Source organism: Typopeltis vanoorti, chromosome 7, assembly GCF_054136105.1.
Source record: "Typopeltis vanoorti isolate ZY-2024b chromosome 7, IOZ_Tvanoo_1.0, whole genome shotgun sequence".
In the NCBI taxonomy this organism is placed as follows: Eukaryota; Metazoa; Arthropoda; class Arachnida; order Uropygi; family Thelyphonidae; genus Typopeltis; species Typopeltis vanoorti.
In genome coordinates this window covers 85,605,561-85,628,316 of record NC_143555.1, presented here as the reverse complement: position 1 = coordinate 85,628,316, position 22,756 = coordinate 85,605,561, and the positions used below count along the sequence as shown (strand labels likewise).

General features: G+C 35.5%; 1 protein-coding gene across 2 annotated transcripts in view; it reads left to right on the top strand.

Moving 5' to 3' along the window:
• MICU3 (Mitochondrial calcium uptake 3) overlaps window positions 1-22,756 on the top strand; it is a 224,561-nt gene that overhangs the window by 147,105 nt on the left and 54,700 nt on the right. For both annotated transcript variants that reach the window (XM_090395373.1, XM_090395372.1), the window contains exons 9-10: window positions 5,554-5,731; window positions 19,957-20,065. In XM_090395373.1, coding sequence (XP_090251499.1) covers window positions 5,554-5,731; window positions 19,957-20,065 — 287 coding nt within the window. The remainder of the gene's footprint in view (window positions 1-5,553; window positions 5,732-19,956; window positions 20,066-22,756) is intronic.

Genomic DNA, 22,756 nt, shown 5'->3' with positions numbered 1-22,756 from the left:
CCCAAATGTTCTTTTAACAAAATTATTCCATATAGAAGGGAACAGTTAAGTTATTCAAAAAAAATAAGTAAGCAAAATTTTGGTTCACTTACCTACTTAATTATGTAGGTGGATTCAAGTTACTCTTAATTTATTGTGGATAATTGATCTTTGGTTTTGCAGTATAATGGTATGGCTAAACTTATGCATATGTGTATAATTTTAATAATCTAATTATAAACAATAAAGTAAGAAAGCATGCTGTGCAACCACAGATGTGAGACCCCTTGACATGGCAGAAGAAAACACATTCATTCCAATGATAAGGTAATTAATGCATTTTGTGGAATGAGTATTTATTATTATACATCAGAAAATTAGCTTTTGTTTTATGAAAATTCTGGTTTTTGAAGTGGTAACTTTAAAAACTCTATATTTCTTGTACAACAGTTGGAAAATTTTACGTATAAGCTACGTGATTTTGTGTGTTGGTGACAAATTCGTACATTGCCTTATTTCTTTCTTTCTCTCCTTCAACATGAATTGACTCTTCTTGGTACATCGCCAATTGAAGTTCCCTTATCTGTGGTCAGACAGTAATTACACAACTTTCCAAACTGTTTCAGTATGTTTTTGCAAAAAAGATAACAAAAGTTTGCACATGAACTTCATATACAAATGGTTATCAACTTCCAAATACACGTAGTCATGAAGTAACTTCATGACGATTTGTATGTGGAGGCAGTTGATTTCATGTCAGATTGCTCTGATATCCTTCAATGCACAGCACACTTCCTTTTGTATGTATATGTTGTGACTACACACTGGTGAGATCTCAATAAAGCAATAATCTTTATAAAGATCTTATCAGTGAGAGCTAGACCCCATGGAAATACTGAGGGGTAGAAGTCATATTTCCATATACAAGCAGGAAAATGGTGTCTATATATGAGTAGAAAAATGTTCCTTTTGTGTGTATATGTTATGACTACACACTGATGAGATCTCAATAAAGCAGTAATCTTTATAACAATCTTAATCAGTGATAGCTAGACCCATGGAAATACTGAGAGGTGATAGTCATATTTCCAAATACAAGCAGGAAAATGGTGTCTATATTTATGAGTAGAAAAATGTGACTTCTACCATTTCTATTGGTAGTCTATTGGGGCTGTCATAAGGCAATGCCTAGGAAGGACAAGTTTGGAGGGCAGCAAAAACTGGCAGAATTATAATCTCTCAACCATTAAAATCAGTTTTCATTTTATTTATTTATTTTTTTAATTGGACATATTTCCTTGAATTTAGAAGTGGAAAATCAGTGCTTACCTTTAGGCGGCATATATCCTAACAACAGTCCATTTGCTAATACTGATTTAACTCTTAGTATCACCATGTCTAGCTCCCACTCATGAGCCCCCCCAGTAAAGGTCAAACTGATCTGAGAAACTTCCCATAATGTATAACAATAGATGCATCTGAAAGGCAGTGTGCTGTGCATTTAGGATACTAGTGTGGTTTCATGTGAAGTCATCTGCCTCTATATACAATTAATTATAAAAAGTATTATTTTCTCTTATAATAATTAGCTACGTATAAGGTGCACTATCTATCAGGCGCACTTCACATGCAAACTTTCATCCTTTATCCAAGTGTAGGCAAACTTTGTTTGCCTACACTTGGATAAAGGATGAAACCAAGAATATAATTTCTTGGAATCTTTAATTTATAGTATAACCAAGTGAAAAAACTTTCTATCTCTAATCCAGAGTATTTTAGTAATAATGTGTGATACCTAAAAAACGAGACTTTTTGTGGTTATGAGACCATAGGTTCTTTAATTAATACATATATTAGTATAATCCTACCCACTAGTTTCGCTAGCAACTATCTAGCTTTGTCAAGGCTCGAACGGTACATACGGTAAGTTCTTGAACCACCTTACATTTCTTAAGAGATGCAGAGATTTTTCAATCATCCCGAAGTTCTTAATAATTAAAGGATATATTCAATCTAAATGAGCCAAAAGTATCTACAACAAAGCTTCTTTGGTGCTAATTCGAGAAAGGATACAACACATAAGGTATGAACTGAATATTATTGACCTTAATTGCCGGAACCATTTTGACGATATTTCAAACAGTTTAGACTACACCACTTGGAACAGTATAGACCACATGCTACAATTTAGCTATGAGAAAACTTTCCAGTTAAGCAAGGTGAACCAAATTAAAAAATTTGAAGAACTGTATAAGAAAAAATGCCATTCTTATAACAACCTTCCAGATGGCAAAATGATTTTCAAATGTCAGATCATGGCCTTACCAAACAGGAATCCGACATCCTAAAGAAAGGTTTCAACTTCTCCATCACCCCTAATTTCATTCCAAAAATGAACTTCATTTGTAGAATTGAAAAAGGCCTCTGTCCTCTCACAGAGGCTACAGCTAACGATATTAGATTTCAGACCACAATTATCCTTGCAACAGCAAAACAACCCAAACAGAACACCACTCCATATGATAGGAAGGCCATTTGTAACTTACGAAACAACAAAGAGATAATCATTACTAAAACTGACAAGGGGAACTCCACAGTCATTCTTAACTCAAAAGACTATTTCACTAAGATAAACAATCTCTTGTCAGACAGTTCCACGTATAAAATACTAAAGAAAAATCCTATCATGACAAACCACCACGAAACAAACTTGCTGATCAGAAATATAACTGGTTCGCCTGAGGAATTAAAAAAAAACTCAAATCCGCACATCCCATAACTCCTCACCTTTATGATGCACCCAAAGTGCATAAGGAGGGTGTTCCACTGCGTCCGATTGTGGATGGCAGATCCTCCCCTACATACCTATTGGCTAAACACCTTGCCAACTTACTAAAAGGAAAAATTAGACAAACAGAGTCATATATTAAGAACTCTCAACAATTTGTAGAGAAACTAAAGTACGTTAAGGCATCAGAAATGGACATAATGGCTAGCCTGGATGTAGTTTCCTTATTTACGAATGTTCCAGTGGAGGAGGTCATTAACATTATTAAAGATCTCTTCCCTACAGACATTACACAGTTGTTCAATCACTGCCTGAAATCAAATTTCTTCCAAGTAAGATATTGTTGCCTTCCAATTGTTGGTAAACTGTGTTTAATAACAATTGGAAGCCTAGCAATGGGTATCCCACTGTCACCACCTTATGCAGACCTATTCATGGAAAAGTTGGAAAATGAAATTTTTACCAAAATTATACCTAAACCAAATGATGAAAATGTCATCAACGTATCTCCACCGTATCGGTGGAGATGCGTTGATGACATTTTCATCATTTGGAATGAAAACATGGAAAACCTACAGGTGTTTTTAGAGAGAATAAACTCACTGCACAACAAAATTAAATTTACTCTAGAAGTTGAAAAAAAAAGACAACTCCCCTTCCTAGACATACTGGTGAAAAGGCAGGAGAATAAGTTTAAACTTTCCATATACAGAAAACCTACAGATACTAGATGTTATTTACATTATTCTTCTAACCATCATAGATCACAAAAACATAGCATCATTCACATGTTACGGAACAGAGCCAGAAAGTTTATTTCAGACAAAGAAGAGGTACAGACAGAACTTTCTCAAATTGCTATAACAGTATCGCAGAATGGTTTTCCTACAAACATCATCAACAAATTCCTTTATAAAGACAACCTCCAACAACAAGGAACAGTCCCCCAGTACGCTTCAACAGTAGTCATCCCTTATGTTGATTCAGTCTCTTCAAAATTAGCAAGAATGTTAAAATCTCACAACATCAGGGTGGTATTTAAGCCAACTACTACTATCAGACAAATATTAAGATCTCTTAAAGACAGTGTACCATTTTTCAAATATCCAGGTGTTTATAGAATTCCATGTACTTGTGGTCTTTCATATATTGGCCAAACTTCAAGAGGCCTGGAAATCAGACAGAAGCGGCATGTTGGAGATGTCAATCACAACAGGACAGTCTCCTCAGGCTTAGCACATCACTTTTCTACTTCCAACCATGTAATTGACGGAAAAATAGCTCTATGCTGTATTTAGATGATGATTACGGTTACAGAATTTTCAAGGAAGCACAGTGGTATTAAGAACGGGTAACAACCTCAACAGAAATCAGAGTGCCATACTGAAGGATATATGGAAAAACTTAATCAACTCACTCAGTTTAACGGAACTACAATACGCAAAAAATCATGTTACGTGTGTGCATACAACACGTATCCATGATACTGACTGAAGCTTCTCAACACATGCACGCTTTGTCACACATATGTTCAAACTTTACTGCCTAACAGTTAGCAATGTTTCTGTATTTTCTCATATCTTTTTGTATGTACCATTCGAGCCTTGACAAAGCTAGACAGTCGCTAGCGAAACTAGTAGGCAGTATTATACTAATATATGTATTAATTAAAGAACCTATGGTCTCATAACCACAAAAAGTCTCGTTTTGTACGTATTTTATGACCAAATATGTATAATTTAAATAGAAACGTGCGATACCTTTCAACCACTTGTTTATGGAAATATGACTTCTGCATTACTTCAACCTTGGTATCACTTCTGGGGGGGGGGGTCTGGCTCCCACCAATGAGACCTCAATAAAGGTCGAAATCGGTCTAGGTAGTGGCCCTTCCCATAATGCATAGCATTATACATGTTCGTAAAGATATGTGTGTGTTGCATACTAAGGCAATTGATGTGAAGTCATTAGCCTCTATATACAAGTAGCTCTGTTGTGAAGTGGCTTCACACACAAACTTTGTTTGCTTACACTTGGATAAAGGATTAAACCAAGAATATAATTTCTTGGCATTTTTATTTAATTTATACGATCTGTCAGATGGTTTATGACACTGAAGTTCTTAGTAAATGCCTGGTAATGCAGCAGAAAACTGGTTATTACTTTCATTATGCTTAAAAATTATGGATTAGCATATTGCAACAATTCTTATTTCTTATGTGAAAATGGTCTGACCCTGATTTATTTATTAGGTGCATTTTGCAGAATGCATAGGTGCCCATTAGATTCATTGGTCTGATCTTCCATCCAAACTCATTATTCCTCTGCTTGGACTGGATGAATTTATTGAAATATGACATGTAGGAAACCATAAAAATTTGACATTTTGAAATGATATAAAATAATAACTTGGAATTTAATGAAATTTAATGTTAAGTATGCTCACTAAAACTTGTCTAGTCACTTCAATTTTTATTTCATTTGATCATTTTTAATTTTATGAATATTTTAGGCACAATATTATATACCTATAGTGCATATGTAAAAAATGGCCCTGGGTTCATTTGTTATGCTAATAAATGACTTTGCATTTATTAGCACAAAATTTACTGTTATCACAAAACACATAATTTTATTATTGTTTGCAGCTAATTTTTACACTATTTTCATCTCAGTAGTTTTTTTTGTCATATTCTTGTAAGTTTAAGTCTTCTGTTACTTAGTATGGTGTGTCTGATACCAAACTGATATTATCTTACTTCTTTTTTTTTTTTTTGATTAAATAGGTTTATGGATAATTTGCAAACAGAAGTGTTGGAGCTTGAATTTACAGAATTTTCTAGAGGTATGGTAACAATATCTGAAGTTGATTTTGCTCGTATCTTGCTAAGATATACTTATGTTCATAGTAGTCACTATGAAAACTATATTGAACGTGTTAATGAAAGGATTCCAGATGAAAAGGTAAGTTAATGCATTATTGCTCTTGAAATAGTATTTTGTAATATTGCAAAAAACTACAGCTGGTTCTTAGTATAGCAAACTCACTCAATATAGCAAATTACTTAATAAAAGTCCTAATCACAGCCTCTTAGTATAGTAGAGTTAATTATATGTGAATAATTCTGTACATTAAAATTTTAATGTACAGAATTATTCACAAGTTAAATTTTAGTGAGTATTTTATGCTAAATTTCGTTCAAGATATGCAGTTTTATGCTGCATGAAAATTGTAACAAATCTCAATTGGATTATAAAGCTTTTGTTCATTTTCATTAATTTGAACTGAGAACTGAATGATGCTTTTACAAATAGCAGCAAGTTATGCTAACCCACGAAAAAATTTTTAGTTTTGCAGAAAGAGAACAGTGTCAAATTTGATATGAAGGAAAAAATCAGCAAGTGAAAATTATGTACACAGTCTAGTTTCTTAACAGGCATTCTTCATAAAGATTACCAAAAAAAATTTTTTTCAGCCGTATCTTTTTTGAATCAGTAAACACCTGAAATGAGAAGATGTAATTTATCTACAATATTTGTGAGCTTTCCTCATGAAAGCAGAGATGGAGGAAATATTATAACCTAAAATAAATAAATAAAAACTGATAGGTGGCAAGTTGTCACTGACAATATTTGACACCTATACAAGCATTAACATGCCTTGAACATAACAAATTACTGGACATATGATTTCAGTGATGAGCACATATTTTCAGTGGAAGAATGAATAACATTTCCCATTTTGAGAAGCAAGAAACTTTCCATGTTTTTGCAGTGTATTAATGCAGATAAAAAGGTGAATGATGATTTTATTCTTTATGATGAAAAATGTTGATACTGATGTTACATATCAGTACCAGCCCGAAGGAAGAGGGATCTTACAGGTAGCCAGGGATGTTTGAATCAATATGAACACCACTGGACATTGATTTTTGCACATGAAAAAAAAAAAAAAAAAAAATAGATGCTCCATTGTCACCATTGCCAAAAATGTAAATGAACTGAAGCTCATGAACATAATCAAATTCCTTATATGTACTGTCAGGGGATGTACATAATATTTTGATGATAATACATGAAAAGTTCACATTATTACCAACTTCCTGTCGATACCACCAAATTAATCTGTTATCTGTCATGACTCCACTATCATTATCAGGCAATTTTTACTGTATCAACCCACCCAGATTCTTGGGCTTCTTCTAGGGTTTTTTTTTCCAGGCAACAAATACCTATTTCACTAACCTTTCCTCCCCCATTCTGTTCATGTGACTATACCACTTGAGATTAGTATTCAGGAATGTGTGAGCAGAGCTAATAATGTCAAATTTCTTCCCAATATCCTCATTTTTAATCTGTGTCTGCCATTAATTCCATCTGTTGACTCTTCTAATTTTTCTCAGAACTCTCTTATCTGTGGTTCTTCAGTCTTTGATCAAGTCTTTTATTTCTAACCAAGCTCTCTCAGTTAAAAATGGCTTGACACTGTCTTGTATACAGCTAGATTAGTGCTTGTACTAATTTCTCTCTTAATATAAATTTATTCAGTTGACTCCCTTCTACACCAACTTTGCTAATTCTGTCCACTATTTCCATATTTAATTTGGCATCTTCACTAAAAATTGTGCTTTAAAAATATCTGAAATGTTTTACTTGTTATATAGGTTCTTCATTCAGAATGCAGTTAATGTTTTCAGTGTTCTTGCCTACTTTCACAGCCTTTGTCTTTTGATTGCTGATTTTCATACTGAATTTATTGTAGCTGTTATTCATTTCAGTTGGGGAATATGCACACTTCTACTGGATTTATTTAGGAGTACAATATCATCTGCATAAAGTGAACAGCTCAGTTGTGAACACCTCCAATTTTGAGCAGGCCTAATGCCACTTTCCTTCACAAATAGTAGAGATAATGTGCAACCTTGTTTCACATCTGATTCTCCTTCAATTCTAACTATTAACTTACAAATCAAATGCAGACTATGTATTGCTTGATGTACTGTACACCATATAATGGTAGCATCTTGATAATTTTTCTCTCGGTACCTTGTCATATCCCTTTTCCAGATCTACAACTGAAATATACAGATTCTTATTATATTTCCATTATTTCTCAACTCTTTTTTGTCTTAAGGTGAAAATGTGATTCTGACAACCTCTGTTTTACCTGAACCCAGTTTAATTCTTCTCCAAGTTTCTCTTCTGCAGTTTTTCTTATCCTCTTAAGTATGCCTGCATAAATTTTAGCTGGAATACTTAGTAAGGAAGTTCCTCGATATTTTCACATTCAATTTTATTTCCCTTTTTTTTATATATATATGAATACTATGAGAGCTCTACTACAATTGTCTCAAATTGGATCTGTGACCAGGCCATCTGATTTATGCAAGTAACTACTGTTAAACTTTTATACCTCCATATTTGAGCATTTCTGGTTGAATATCGCTAGTGTCACAAGAGAAGTAGTGGTGTGTAAAGAAGACTCCCATTTCAGATAAGTTTTTTGAAATAATTAATGGTAAATAGGTGTGTGTGTGTGTGTTCATGAGTGAGAGTTGCTGTAAAAGTTGTGTGCTTGCAGTGTTATTAGTCTGTCAGATTTTTTGTTTACGTTTGTTTACAGATACATTGAAATTAGAGATTAGTATAATAACTGGCGAAGGAAAGATGTTGGAGCTTTGTCCATTAAGGAATTTCATTTCGATTTTAGTCCTTTTGTGAAATGTGAGATGTGTTATATGTGCTCGTTCGATTATATAGATAAATTGTGAATATTTAAGGAGGGTGTGAAGTGTGAGTTGAATGAGGATTTGATGAGTTCTAATATGTTGATAACTGAAAGTGTTAGCAGTGAGAATGCAGCAAAGAGAATGAGTGCTCGTCTGATAGAAAAGGACAGTGTAAAAGAGCAGAGAAAAAATGGTAAAACAGTTAAAAAAAAGAGAACAAGTGATCTGAGAAACTTAACAATCAATGGTAAGAAGGACGAAAGTGATGTGAATGTAGCAGAAGTTAAAAAACAAAGTGCAGTTAAAGATAAGGTGGTGAGCGGCATTGAATGCGAACAAGTGTGTATGGCTGGCAACAAAATTGAGAGAGTAAATGAGAGCAAAAATGTAACGTAAGATGTAAAAGTTGAGTTGATTGAGATGAGGCAAGAGATGAAATGGATGCAGAATGAAGTTAAGAGAATTTGAGATATGTATGGAAGAGGGAATATGATGAAAATGAATAATATTGGTATAAAAGAGGTAATGAAAGACCTGCAAGTAGTGTTGCATGGTGATTCAATTATTAAAGGTGTGCTTGATGAGAGGATGCACAAAGTTTGTTTTACTAGAGGTAGAATGAGTAGAGTGATTGAGGCATTGGATATGAGAAGTAAGCGAGCAAAAGAGTTGGTAGTTGTAATAGGGACAAATGACTTGACTGCAACAAAGAACACGTCAAATTGGGTATCAGGAGGTTGTTCAGATGATAAAAGATAGTGTGATAGGAAAGGTAGTGTGTTGCCCAGGTATGAAACAAGAGAGCAAGGATTATTATTATTCAGGCCTCCATGGAGTCAAAAGACTCATCGTGGGAGGTCCTTTCTAAGGAACACAAGTCTATCAAGACTCATCGAGAGAGGTCCCTCCTAGGAAACGCAAAGTCTGTCATACCACTCCTTAAACGCATTGACCGTTCTTGCTCTCACCACTCTATCAGGCAATGCATTCCATGGTTCAAGCACCCTCCATGCAAAGAAACCACTCCTCACCCTCTTTCTCACAGTTTCCTTTTGTAACTTACAGGGATGGCCCTTTGTCATGACTCCTTCCCGCTGTTCAACCAAGCAAAATAATGCCCCAGTTTTAACCCTGTAACTATCTCTCAACAGTTTAAAAGTCTCACTCATATCACCTCTCCTTCTATCCACCAAACTCTGCAGTCCACATTCCCTCAGCCCAATTGAATATCATTCAATTATGAATGATATGTTAACTGAAATGTGTGAGGAGAAAGTAGTACAATTTGTTAATGTGTGGAATGAGTTTCACCAGAGTGGATAAGGGTAATGCCGCAGTCGTTCTTAATACCAGTGAATACAATCGTAAAATGAACATTATCCTCCGCGATCGCACTACCTACATCCTGCTAGAACACGACCCCACAAAAACACAAGTTAAGAAATTAAAAATCTTACTTAAAAAAAGTAACCTCCTGGCCCCCTGACATCACGAAAAAACTTAAACCTTTCTGCTCTCCCCCCCCCCCCCGAATATACGGTTTACCAAAAATCCACAAACCCAATTCCCCACTCAGGCCTATAGTAGATGCCACTAATGCACCTTGTTACAGACTGTCTAAACAGCTGGCCAACTCTCTGACCCCCCTCACCGGAAAGTCCGCTTCCTGTATAAAAAACTCGACCCACTTTAAAGCCCTCACAGAAAAGTTAACCTTGAATAATACAGACATATTGGTAAGCTTTGATATCTCCTCTTTGTTTACCAATATTCCCTTACCTGACACTTTATCTCTCTTAGAAAACGTTTTTCCCTCTGACATCTTAGATCTCTTTTCCTTTGCCATCAACTCTGGTTATTTCTCTTGGAAGAACAAAATCTACAAGCAGATAGAGGGAACCCATGGAAATCATTTCGAAATCTTCTATATGGAAGATTTCGAAAAACGAGCCATAGACTCAGCCCCCCTCACACCTTCTATCTGGCTAAGATATGTAGATGATGTGTTCTCTATTTGGCCTCATGGCCCAGACACATTAGACTCCTTCCTCTTCTTCTTCTTCGTCTATGATCTCTTATGCTTTTAAGCGTCGAGATTTTGCCAAAGAGATTTCCATGCCGTCCTGTGCAGGGTTTGTTGTTTTGCTTCTTTCCAGTTAATTCCCTTCTTTTCCAATTTTTCTTTAATTTCCTTTTGCCAACCTTTCCTGGGCCTGCCTATGTTTCTTTTTCCTATTTTCTGGCTTTCGTATACAGTTTTTGCTATTCTTCCTTCTTCCATTCGATTGAGATGTCCAAACCATCTCATTTGGGCTTGAGTCATGAATTGATTCAGAGGTGCAACTTGAAGGCTGTCTCTTATGGTTTGATTTCTTATTCGGTCTAGTCTTGTTTTTTGTGCCACTTTCCTGAGATATTTCATTTCAATTGTTTGTAGTTTATTTCTGTTTCCTGTTGTTAAACATCAAGACTCACAACTGTATGTTAATGTTGGTAGAAACACTGAACGGTACACTGCCATTTTGGTATTTTGGGTGACTTCTTTCTTATCTAGGAGTGGGCCTTTCATTGCATAGAATAGCTTTGTTCCCCCCGGTTATCCTGTTGTTAATTTCTGTGTCTAGTCTACCATCTTCTTGTATATATGATCCCAAGTATTTAAAGGAGTGGACTTGCTCCAGTTGGTGATTCTCTATTTTTATTATGTGTTTTTGTTGGTTTCTAGATATGATCATTGTTTTAGTTTTGTTTATATTTATGGTCATATTCCTTTTCTTTGTTTCTTCACCAAATGTTGATATTGTACTGCAGATCTTCAGCTGTATTTGCTAGAATCACTACATCATCTGCAAAAGCCATATGTGAAATCCTGGTTTTTTTCAGTTTCCTGTATCCTAATTGGAATTTTTTTGTTTTTGTTTGGCATGCCTTTAAAATTTCATCCATTACTACGATGAAGAGAAGAGGGCTGAGGATACAGCCTTGCCTCACTCCTACATTTGTTTCAAATTCTTTTGATCTATTATTACTGGTTCTTACATAATTTCTATTACTTTTGTAGAGGCTTTGTATGGCTGCTATTAAGTTATCTTGTATCTTGTTTTTCTTTAATGTTTGCCATATTAAGTGTCTGGGAACTCGGTCAAAGGCCTTTTCAAAATCTATAAAACATGAATGTAGTTCTTTTCCATATTCCAATGTTTTCTCTGATATTTGTCTAAGACTGAAGATAAGATCCTGTGTGCTTCTATTTTTTCGAAAGCCATATTGCATTTCATCCAGTGTGTCCTCTATTTGATTCCTAAGCCTCACTTCTAAAATGTGGATATATAATTTTCCTGGAACGCTTAAAAGTGAAATTCCTCTATGGTTTTCACATTTGCGGTTGTCTCCTTTCTTAAATATAGGGATTATTATAGCTACTTCCCAGTCTTTGGGAATAATTTTCTTTTTCCATACAACATTGAATAGGTGTAAAAGAAATTTTATGGCTTTCGTTCCTAAATTCTTTATCATTTCTGGTGTTATTTGGTCATGGCCTGCTGATTTGCCCAGTTTTATTTTATTTATTGCTGCTAACAGTTCATTTGCATGAATTTCTTCATTCTGATCTTCTATTTTGCTTGTGTGTCTTGCTCTTAGGGTTCTATTTTTTCCGTGTCCTGCATCTTCCAATAATTCTTGAAAGTACCGTTTCCATCTTTCCATGATGTCTTCGGAATTTGTGAGTAACTTTCCATCCTTATTTTTGATGGACATTCTTTCTTTGACCTCATTGTTCTTAAAACATTATAGAAGAGTTTTTGGTTTCCTTTAAAATTTTGTTCTAAAGTATGTCTGAAGTCTTCCCAGCATTTTCTTTTCTCTGCTTTCACTAAGGTTTTAACTTTATTTCTTTGGTTGTTGTATAGTTCTCTATCAACCTGCAGCTTTGATGTTATATATCTCTTCCATAATTGCTTTTACTTTTTAATTTCTTCTTTTAGTTCTTCAGTCCACCAGGGTGTTTTATGTTTCTTCTGTTTATTATTTAATGATACACCACAAATTTCTTTGCTTGTTTCTAGAAGAAGTGTTTTGAACCTGTACCATAGGTTTTCTACATCTTGGTCTTCATATATCTCTTTTTCTACTTCTTTCATCTTCTCTTCTATTTTACTTTTATACTCAATGGCTGTTTCTTCTTTCTTTAGTTTGTAGTTCTTTATCTTAACATTTATTTCCTTGCTACTTTTTCTACATTTTTCAACTTTTATTTTATGGATTGTTTCCAATACTAATAAGTAGTGGTCACTGCCTATTTCAGGACCTCTGTAGACTCTTGCATTTTTTGTATACTTCCAGTACAATCTGCTTATGATGGCGTAGTCGATTATAGATTTTTCGTTTCTATTGGGCTCTTCCCTGGTAAACTTATGGATTTCTTTATGCTTGAACATAGTATTCGCTATTACTAAATTATTTGTAAGGCAAAGATTTATTATTCTTTCTCCATTATTATTCCGGTTTATTTCTCCTTGTGATCCCAACACTGGTTTCGTTTCTTCATCTACTTGATTCCCTACCCAGCCATTAAGGTCTCCTAGTAGTATGATATGCCCTTGAACTTCTTCAATTGTTTTTTGTAAGAGTTCGAAGAATTCATCTTTAATTTCTTTATTGGCATTATCGTTTGGGCCATATGCAACAATTACAGTGAATACTTGGTTGTCTGATTTAAAATCTATAGTAATTGTCAACAACCTTTCGTTTATTAGTTGCCATTTAGTAATATATTCTTTGAGATCTGGTTTAATTATGCAAGCTACCCCTTGTTTTCCCCATTCTCTTGGGTTTACCCTTGAATAGAAAAGTATATACCCATCTTTCATTTTCTGGCAGCCTTGACCTTTCTTTTTTGTTTCTGTGACTGCTAGCAAATCCAATCTTGATTTTTTAAATTCATCTATTAATTCGTTTTCCTTTCCATGTAGGCTTTTAACGTTCCATGTTCCGTATCTCATGTACCTTTTTCCTCGCTTTGTCGTTAACCATTTAGGCAGTTCGGCTATCTCTTTGTTATTTCTTTTAATGAGTGAAATTTTAAAGTGTGCAGGGGATTAGCCTTCAGCACCCGAGTCTGGTGGTGGGGCTGCCACCTTCGAGGCCCCCAGACCGGCCTATGAGGGAAGTGCTATCCTGTTGGTCCGCGGGAGGTATTTTATTTCCCTCCTACCCTTCATAGTAAACTATGACGAGCCTTCCCCGATCCGCCACCAGGGGACGCGCCCGATGGGGGTTACAGGTGTCCCCACACCGGGACTCCTTCCTCAGTCATCTCAATAGCCTACATACAAGAATCCAGTTTACTATGGAAAAGGAAAAGAACAATTGTTTACCCTTCCTAGACACCTTAGTCACGCGCCTGCCTAATGATACACTTGCCTTCACTGTATACAGAAAACCCACACAACAGGCAGATACATTCACAAACTCTCCCACTACCATCCCTCGCAACAATATGGAATCATTAAAACTCTTACCAAGAGAGCCCACAATCTTTGTTCCAGTGGAACCGCCCTCACTACTGAGCTTAACCACATACACAGAACTTTCCTCTCCAATGGCTACAGCGAACACAGTATCAAAAAAATAATCAGTTCCTCCCCCATTCCCCGTCCTTCTTGTCAACAAGATTTTAAAAATGCCATCACCATACCCTACATCCGTGGCACTTCAGAAAAAATAGCCAAGATACTAAAAAAGTACAACCTACACACAGCATATAAAAACTTGCTACCCTTATCCGTTCTACGAAAGATCAGCTCCCTCCTCTCTCTATGCCTGGAGTTTACAAAGTACCCTGTTCCTGTAAGCTGGTGTACTTTGGACAGACAGGCAGATCAGCATCCATCTGCCTGGAGGAACACAAGTCTTACATCATTAAACACAACTATGGCCATTCAGGCTTGGCTGACCATGTTCTGGACACCACCCACAGAGTATCATGGAAGAAAACCACCATGCTCCACCACAGCAAATTCAAGAAAGAGAGACTTTTCTTAGAAGCAGCAGCAGCTCTCAGAAACCAACCAAATCTTAATAAATACGGTTGCATTAATAAGCTTCCGAAGATTTGGGAAACACTCATCACCAGAGGTCCCACCTTACATTCCAGGCCACCTGCTACCACCCTTAGAGGGCGCTCCACCTAGATAGGACTCTAGTGTCACCCACGTGGTTGGGCTTAGTATTGTAAGTTTTTGTGTGCATGTTACATTAATTGTTTTTGTAATCCCCGTAGATGTCCTAGTGACTAGGATGAAATATAGGAAGTATTAAATTCTAATTTAATTCTTTTTGAGTGTTGTAAAAAATCCATTAAGCCTCCAACATGATGTCCTCACAGCACTTAAGCCTCTACACATGGAAGGTATATGGGGAATTGAGCAAGCTTGATGTTAATAAGGTTCTGGGACTTGATAATATATCACCATGTATTCTGAAGAAATGTGCCAGGGAGTTGGCATCTGCCTTGACATTTTTTTTTTAAATACAAGTCTTGCACTGGGTCAAGTTCCAAAGGAGTGGAACGAGGACAAGATTGTGCTACTTCATAAGGGAAGTGATAGAACTCAAGCATCAGATTATAGGCCTATCTGTGTGTCATGTGTTGTGGTTAAGGTGTTGGCGAAGCTGGTGATAACCAGCATTCAGAATTGGTTTGACAACAATGGTATTATCTTTGAAGAAAAGCATGGATTTGCTAAAGGGAGATCATGTTTTAGTAATCTACTTACTTATTACAATAAGGTGACAGCTTCATTGAACAGAGAAGAGGGATACACAGTAGCATACTTAGATTTTGCATAGATTACCACATGATAATAGTCAGAGTAGAGTAGATGGGGTTGGATATTAGATTAGTGCATTGGATCTGAGACTGGCTATCTGTTAGGTATCACATGTTGTGCATGGAGGGGGGAGCAATATCCCGGAAGAGGAAAGTCACTAGTTGGTGTGCCTCAGGAGTCTGTTTTATTGCCATTTGCTGTTTAACCTGTATGTTAATGATATTGGTGAAGATTTGGATGGGGATATTCAGTTGTTTGTAGATGATGCAAAGTTGGGATGAACTATGAAGTGTAGAGAAGATGTTGTGGCCTTACAAGAAGATCTGAAAAAATTGAGTGAATGGGCACGGAAATGGGGATGCAAGTTCAGTGTTGCAAAATGTAAGGGTTTTAAAATTTGGGAAACAAAGATGGGATGTAGAATTTATGCTTGGTGGGGATATGTTGTTGGAGGTGGAGGAAATAAAGAGTTCTTGAGGTGATAGTGGATAAGAATCTGAAATTTAGCGGACACATTGCCAAAATTGTGAGGACAACACAAAAAATTCTGGGAATGATGCAGAAGACACTGTACAAAATCTCCTTACTTGTAGAAGTAAGGAGATTCTTGTTCCATTGTATAAGGCTCTGATTATGCTACACACGGACTGCTGTGCACTGATTTGGTCACCTGGTTTTCAAAAGGATGAAGAGATGTTGGAAAGGGTCCAGAGGCGAATTACTAAGGTAGTTTCTGATCTCTGGAATGTTGAATATGAAGAAAGGTTGAGAAAATGCAATTTACAGAGTGTATGGATAGCGGGAAGAGGAGTAATATGATAGAGACCTACAAGTTAGTAAGGGGTTGTTATAGGATCAGTGTTGAAGAGGTTTTAGAGAAAATGGTGGGAGATCAGGGGGAGAGAACCAGAGGTCATCCCTGGAAGCTGTATAAGGAGGGGGAGTGAGAAGCAGGTTTTTTTTGCATGCAGAGTTGTGAATGATTGGAATGCCTTCCCTGAGAAGGTGGTGTCTCAGAGAATTTGAGTGTTTAAGGTGCGGTATGATAAGCTGTGCCTGTGTGTGTATGACAAAAGGACCTCCTAGATGAGTCTTTCACTTCATGGGGTCTTAGCATAATAATAATAATATAATCTACTCCAGCTACATTTCCACATTTCAAGTTTTTAATGGTGACATTTTTACCTGAAGTATTGATTGAATATGAGTTGTGCTTCTTTTCATTGATGCCTCACATGTTGATGGTACCAATCTTGAATTCTGCTGATAGTGATCTGGTGTTTGTGCCAGTAGCTGACTTTTCATTGTTTAATTATAAATTTAATTAAATATTATTTAATTTAATTATTTAATTATGCATTGCCCAAGCCAGCATGAAATTCTGTAATGTTATATCATAATTTTGTATTTTGGTTTAAGCCAAAATATATAAAATTTTGGTCTATAGGTTGGTCAACTAATTTCCAAATTTTCAATCCATCCTCGTTTGTTCAGTATCCAAGTACCACGAAAAGGTGAGTATTTCAAAAGCAGTTTCTTTCCAAATTAAACGCTGTTCATCCCAGATCCAATTCACCTTAGAAAAAGAAGTAAATAACCAATTAGCCTTTTTATTATCTTCTAATTCTTTGTCAAACATATGGCGGTTGCAGTTTTCAGTTTTTTGGAAGAAGACGCATATATGCCATTATATCTACACTGAATCTCACCATCATTCTACTCAAAAGGCTGTAACTATTAAGACTTGAGTACATTGTGCTCATTCTTTATGTTCTCCAAATGAACTTTTTGCAGAAAGAATTACAACATATTATTATTATTAATAACATCTGACCTCCATGGAGTCAGAGACTCATCGTGGGAAGTACACACTATTGCACACAATGCTCATCCAACCATGCTTTAAAACTGATTCAGTGTGTCCACATTCACAACACACTTAGGCAATGCATTCCACTCACCAACCACTCTCTATGCAGAGAACCTTCAACTGACTCCTCTGCTCACAACCTCCTTATAAAATTTCCAGCAATGGCCTCTTGTTCTACACTCCCCCCCCCCCCCTCTCCCATTCTATGAAACATCTCCTCGATGTCATCCTGATAACAACTCCTGACTGGCTTACATGTCTCAATTATATCCCCCCCCTCCTACTCCTCTTCATGAGGCTTTGCAATTTACATTCTCTTAATCTGTCCTCATACTCCACATTCCAAAGACCACTGACTACCTTCATGTATCTTCTCTGGACCCTTTCTACCATATCCTCATTATCATGACAACCCATTGACCAAATCTGTGCACAACAACGAAACCTGAACAAGACCTTATACAATGGCATCATAACATCTTTGTTTCTGCATGTCAAGGTCCTCTACATCATTGCTATTATCCAATGTGACATCTTCATAACTTGTGCAATGTGGCTCCTGAATTTCAGGTCCTTGTCTACCACTACTCCCAGATCTCTCATCTCCTCTATCTCTTTTAAAATTTTCCCACCAAGTGTATACTTTGAATCCCATCTTACCAAATTTCAAAACCTTACACTTTGTAACATTGAACTGACAGTTCCTCTTACTTGCCCATTCATGCAATCTATTCAAGTCCTCCTGTAAAGCCATAACATCTGCTTGACTCGACATTGCTCTTTACAATTTTGCATCATCTGCTAACAGCTGCATATCACTAGTTAAACTCATCCCAATATCATTAATATACAAATTGAACAACAACGGTCCCAAAATGACAAAAATCATTTTTTGTGTAACAGTTCGACATATTCAGTTTTTAGTTAAGTAATGATTCATGTTTACTGCTTATTGTATATTTGTTTGTTCTTCCCAAGACAAAGCCACTAGCATTTGTGGTGAAACTAGTAGGTTTAATTAAATGACTATTATGACCTATAAACTGAGTGTTAGTTATTTTTATCACATTCTTCTATTATTCCCTGCCCTGCCTGGGATAATATGATAATCTACATTATTATGGTCAAACTGGAGAGATAGTAAAGGTATATTTTTTACATCTGCATCTATTATTTTATCAAGGCCAGCAGGATGGGTCATATAGCCAGTGCCATCAACAGAAACCAAAATGAAATTTTGAACTTACTATTTTTTTAATTCTGAAGATAATTGCATGTGTGTAGGAATGTCAGCAGACTCATAATTTTTCCGTGATTTTTTTTAGCTAAATTCTATGTAAATAATGTTCTGTATATTTGAGGGCAGGGCATAATTAAGCAGATATTGTTTTTTGCTTTACATTCCTTTTGTCTTATTGCTGATGCTAAGATAAGTGAATGCAATGAATGAGATTTGTCCAATTTTTGTTTAACAGAAGGAAATAGATACCTAGGAATAATAATAAAAAGTTACTATTAGCCAGTATTTTGCTTAGTTGACCAAGTTGGAATATTGCCTATAATATGATATATGATCATGCACTCTTAAGCAGGTGGTGGCTAGGCATATGGAAGTTTCAGTTAAGAAGGGATATGTAGACTAAAGAATTATTGATTATGACAAACTCAGGAAGCCTCTTGAAGTAGTACATTGTTCCAAAAAAAAAAAAAACTGCAAGAGAAGGATAGTAGTCTTCTTCTTCTTCAACCTTTTGGTTCTGTCCACTGCTGGACAAAGGTCTCCCCCATGATTTTCCTGATCACTCAGTTTTCTGCCTCTCCCATCCATCTCACTCCTGCAATTTGTTCCAGTTCATCCCTCCACCTTCTTCTCGGTCTTCCTCTTTGTCTTGTTCCATCCATTAGTCTCCACTCTGTTGTTTTTCTAGTCCATCTCCCATCACTGCATCTGGCAATATGGCCAGCCCATCTCCACTTAGCCTGTTTAATGTATTTTACAATATCTATGACACCTATTTGAGATCTTATCCAGGTATTTGTCTTCCTATCTCTTAATGTTATTTTTAGCATACTTCTTTCCATGCGATGTTGTGTTGTTCTCAGCTTTTTGTTTAGGGCTTCTGTTAAAGTTCATGTTTCTCCTCCATATGTTAGGACAGGAAGTATGCACTGGTCGAAAGCTTTCCTTTTTAGACTCATAGGGATGTCACTTCTGAATATGTCTCTCATTTTCCCATAAGCCATCCATCCAAGGTGAATTCTTCATTCAATCTCTTTTCTTTGGCACTCCTCAAAGGATAACAATTGGCCCAAATATACATATGAAGTAACTTGTTCTATTTCATGGTTTTCAACTTTGACAGTTGTATGGTTAATATATTTATTCATCATTATTTTTGTTTTTTTCTCTATTTATTTTATACCTCTCACAGTACTCCCTGCATACCAGGGAGCACTGTGAGAGGTAATACTTGATCGGAAAGCCTCCCAAAAAAAAAAAAAAAAAAAAAAGCGACAACAATTGCTCTAACATGGGAGTTTGTCTCCATAATTCTACAGTGATGCTAATTACCATGAAAAACAGAAGAGAATTTTTATGTTTTCTTGTTTCAGTTGATTCAGTCAACTGAAACAATACTTACGTTCAAAAGACTTGGATAACTCTTTAAGTTTAAGAATTAATTAAATGCTTATTTTGCATACACATTGTAAAAAATAATAATTTGGTAATCTTTCTCCCCCCCCCCCCAACTTTAGGGTATATCATTTGCTCAGTTTAAAGCCTTTTGTCAGTTCCTGAACAATCTTGATGATTTTGCTATTGCAATGAGGATGTTTACTTATGCTAATCAGCCTATTTCACAAGGTAATTTTTTTTTTCATTTAGAATACAGAAATAGCACTTTCATTTACTTATTCCTTAAAAAAGAAAAAAAATTAAAAGACTTCAACTTCATGTAACCATATTAAAAAAAAGGAATATATTATACATATTCATTTGTTTTATTTAAAGCAGGTAGACATTTTACACTTTGAGACTTTACAGTTTTGAAAGATCAAGGGCTTACAAAATTTCACGAAATGTTTACTTTGCAAAATTTTATATCAAAATGTTTCCGTTTCATGCTGTTATATCATTCCAGACATATCCCCTGCCCCATTTAGCACTTTTCCAAAACCCTATACCCTCTCATTATTTAAGCTGCATTACATTACTACATTATTTACTTTAACTACATTATTGAAGCATAATCTCTTAGATGTTCAAATGTCTTCATCTTACACTGTAAATGAAATTTTAATACCAGAGCATTGCATCTGCACAAGTTCTTCTGCAAACAAATATAACAGTAATAAGCTTCATGAAAATGTTTTCTGATGATTAACAAAGAGGTAATTATTCCAGAAGGCAATAATCAAACACATCTGTTTCCCAAGAAGCAGTGGGTTGTTTATTGCTTAAATGCTTTTTATCTGCATCAAGAATTCACAAAACATAATACAGTTGAACCTCATTATAACAAACTCAGGGACTACAGGCATAGTTTGTTGTAAAGGATAGGTTGCCACTGTAGTGAATTTCCTTTATAATAACATTATGCCTGTGGAGATTTGGTTAAACCTTTTCAGTAATTAGTTATAGTGAGTGAATTTGCTATAATGGTATGTTTTCTAATTAGTCTGCTATAAATGAAAGTTTTAAAAAGTTACCTAAATTTATTTCATGCAGTCACAGAAAGAAATTAACAGATGTGAAAACTCACTAAAACCATCCAAGTAATTTTGAAATAAATGAAATCCCTCTCGCTCTGGCTTCTAAGGAATTAAGACATTGTCGTCCTATTAAGTCTTAGGCTCAGGTGGCCTGTCACAGCCAAGTAGGTAGCTTGGCTTTATATAAACTAATTGTTGCAATCTGAAAGAGTGATTAATCCTGCCTGCCTGGTTTACCATGTCTGTAAATTGTATACTCTCTATCTAGTCTTGCAGAATGAAAACTTTGGAAAACACTTTGCCACCATATGCAACCAGTTAACTCACATCTTGTCCAGGATTTGAACTGAGATCTTTCTAGTTATCTTCACTAAATGGGTTATAGATGCTCATTTTACTTATCGATAATTTTTTGATTGGCCTCATAAATATAGAGAATGCTGTGGGAATATTTGCCATATTATTTTTTGGCAGAGCTGATGCCTGTAGTCAAAACTGATTTTGATCATATTATATAGGGTGATAATCTTGGTTTGATTCTTGTCAGTTGTCCCTTTATCTATGGTATCATCATATGATCATCACTAGCACCTACCGTTGATGACCAGACATATGGTTAACTATTATTCTACAACTGAACTATATTTTACCAAAATACTTAACTTCAAAGCAGGTAATGGAAGGTGTTTTTTCCATTCTTTGCATGTGCAGGCATTGGATCAGACAGTGTTAAAAATGATTTCAATGGGTGAGGGGTGCTATCCTTACATGTATTACTTGAAAGAGAATTGTGAATTCTTGCAATATTTTCAGTACACATACATGAAAGAAAGAAGTGGTTGGTTCCGTTGTGTTGACAAGTCAATTATTTGTTTCATTTTAATACACAGCTATATTGATTAGCTCATAATGTTGACTCCTGAAAGAATAGAAATGTTTATACATTACAAATGGATACTTGCCTAACAGTAAAATACAATTTGTTGTAGAAACGTTTTCTGGAAATTTTTTTCTTTTTGACAGAAATAATGAGAATTATTAATAGAAAATCATAGAAATCAGGCCTTATTTGTAAATGTTGCTACTTAGTTGTACAGAAATTACAAATTGCAGCTTATACAAAAGCAAGGGAAAACTTAGTAAATCATGATAGCATCCACATCAAATGGAGAGTCGAACATGCAAACTTAAGATGGAACCTGATGAATTCTTGTTTATTTTATAAATAATTTATACCATCTCCTTCAGACCAAAAATAATCATTTTATTAGAACCAACATGTTACAGGTTGTGAACACACTTCAGACAACAGGTTGTATAAATTTTGTTATAACTGTGGACAGGTTCTCAACATGTTATTATAGTATAGCTGAAAGCCTGATGTTTGTTTCTTATTCAGTGTTTTCATATCATTACATACACACACATCTATATCATAACATCTGGATTCCTGTTTCTTTTTTAACATTGAAATGATTATTATACATTGCTATCAGCTTTACTATTCATACTTACTGCTTATAACAGCACTATTACCTGATTTGGTAATCACAGAGGTGTGGGCAAATATGAGACTTATTTGTGCCTATGGTCCCACAAAAGGTTCTACTTGGTTCTACTAGATATTTGCCATTATTATTAGCTTTGCTCTTTTCTCCAAATTTTCCCAAAATATTTTTGGATGTCTGACAATCATTTCCCTATTCTGCTATTTAGATCCCCAGCAAGGACCAAGTTTTCCTTTTTCATTGTGTCTGTTGCTTTCTCTAAAGCCTCAAAAAATTCCTCCACTTCTACCTTAGTAGAACCTTCTGTGGGACCATAGGCACAAATAAGTCTCATA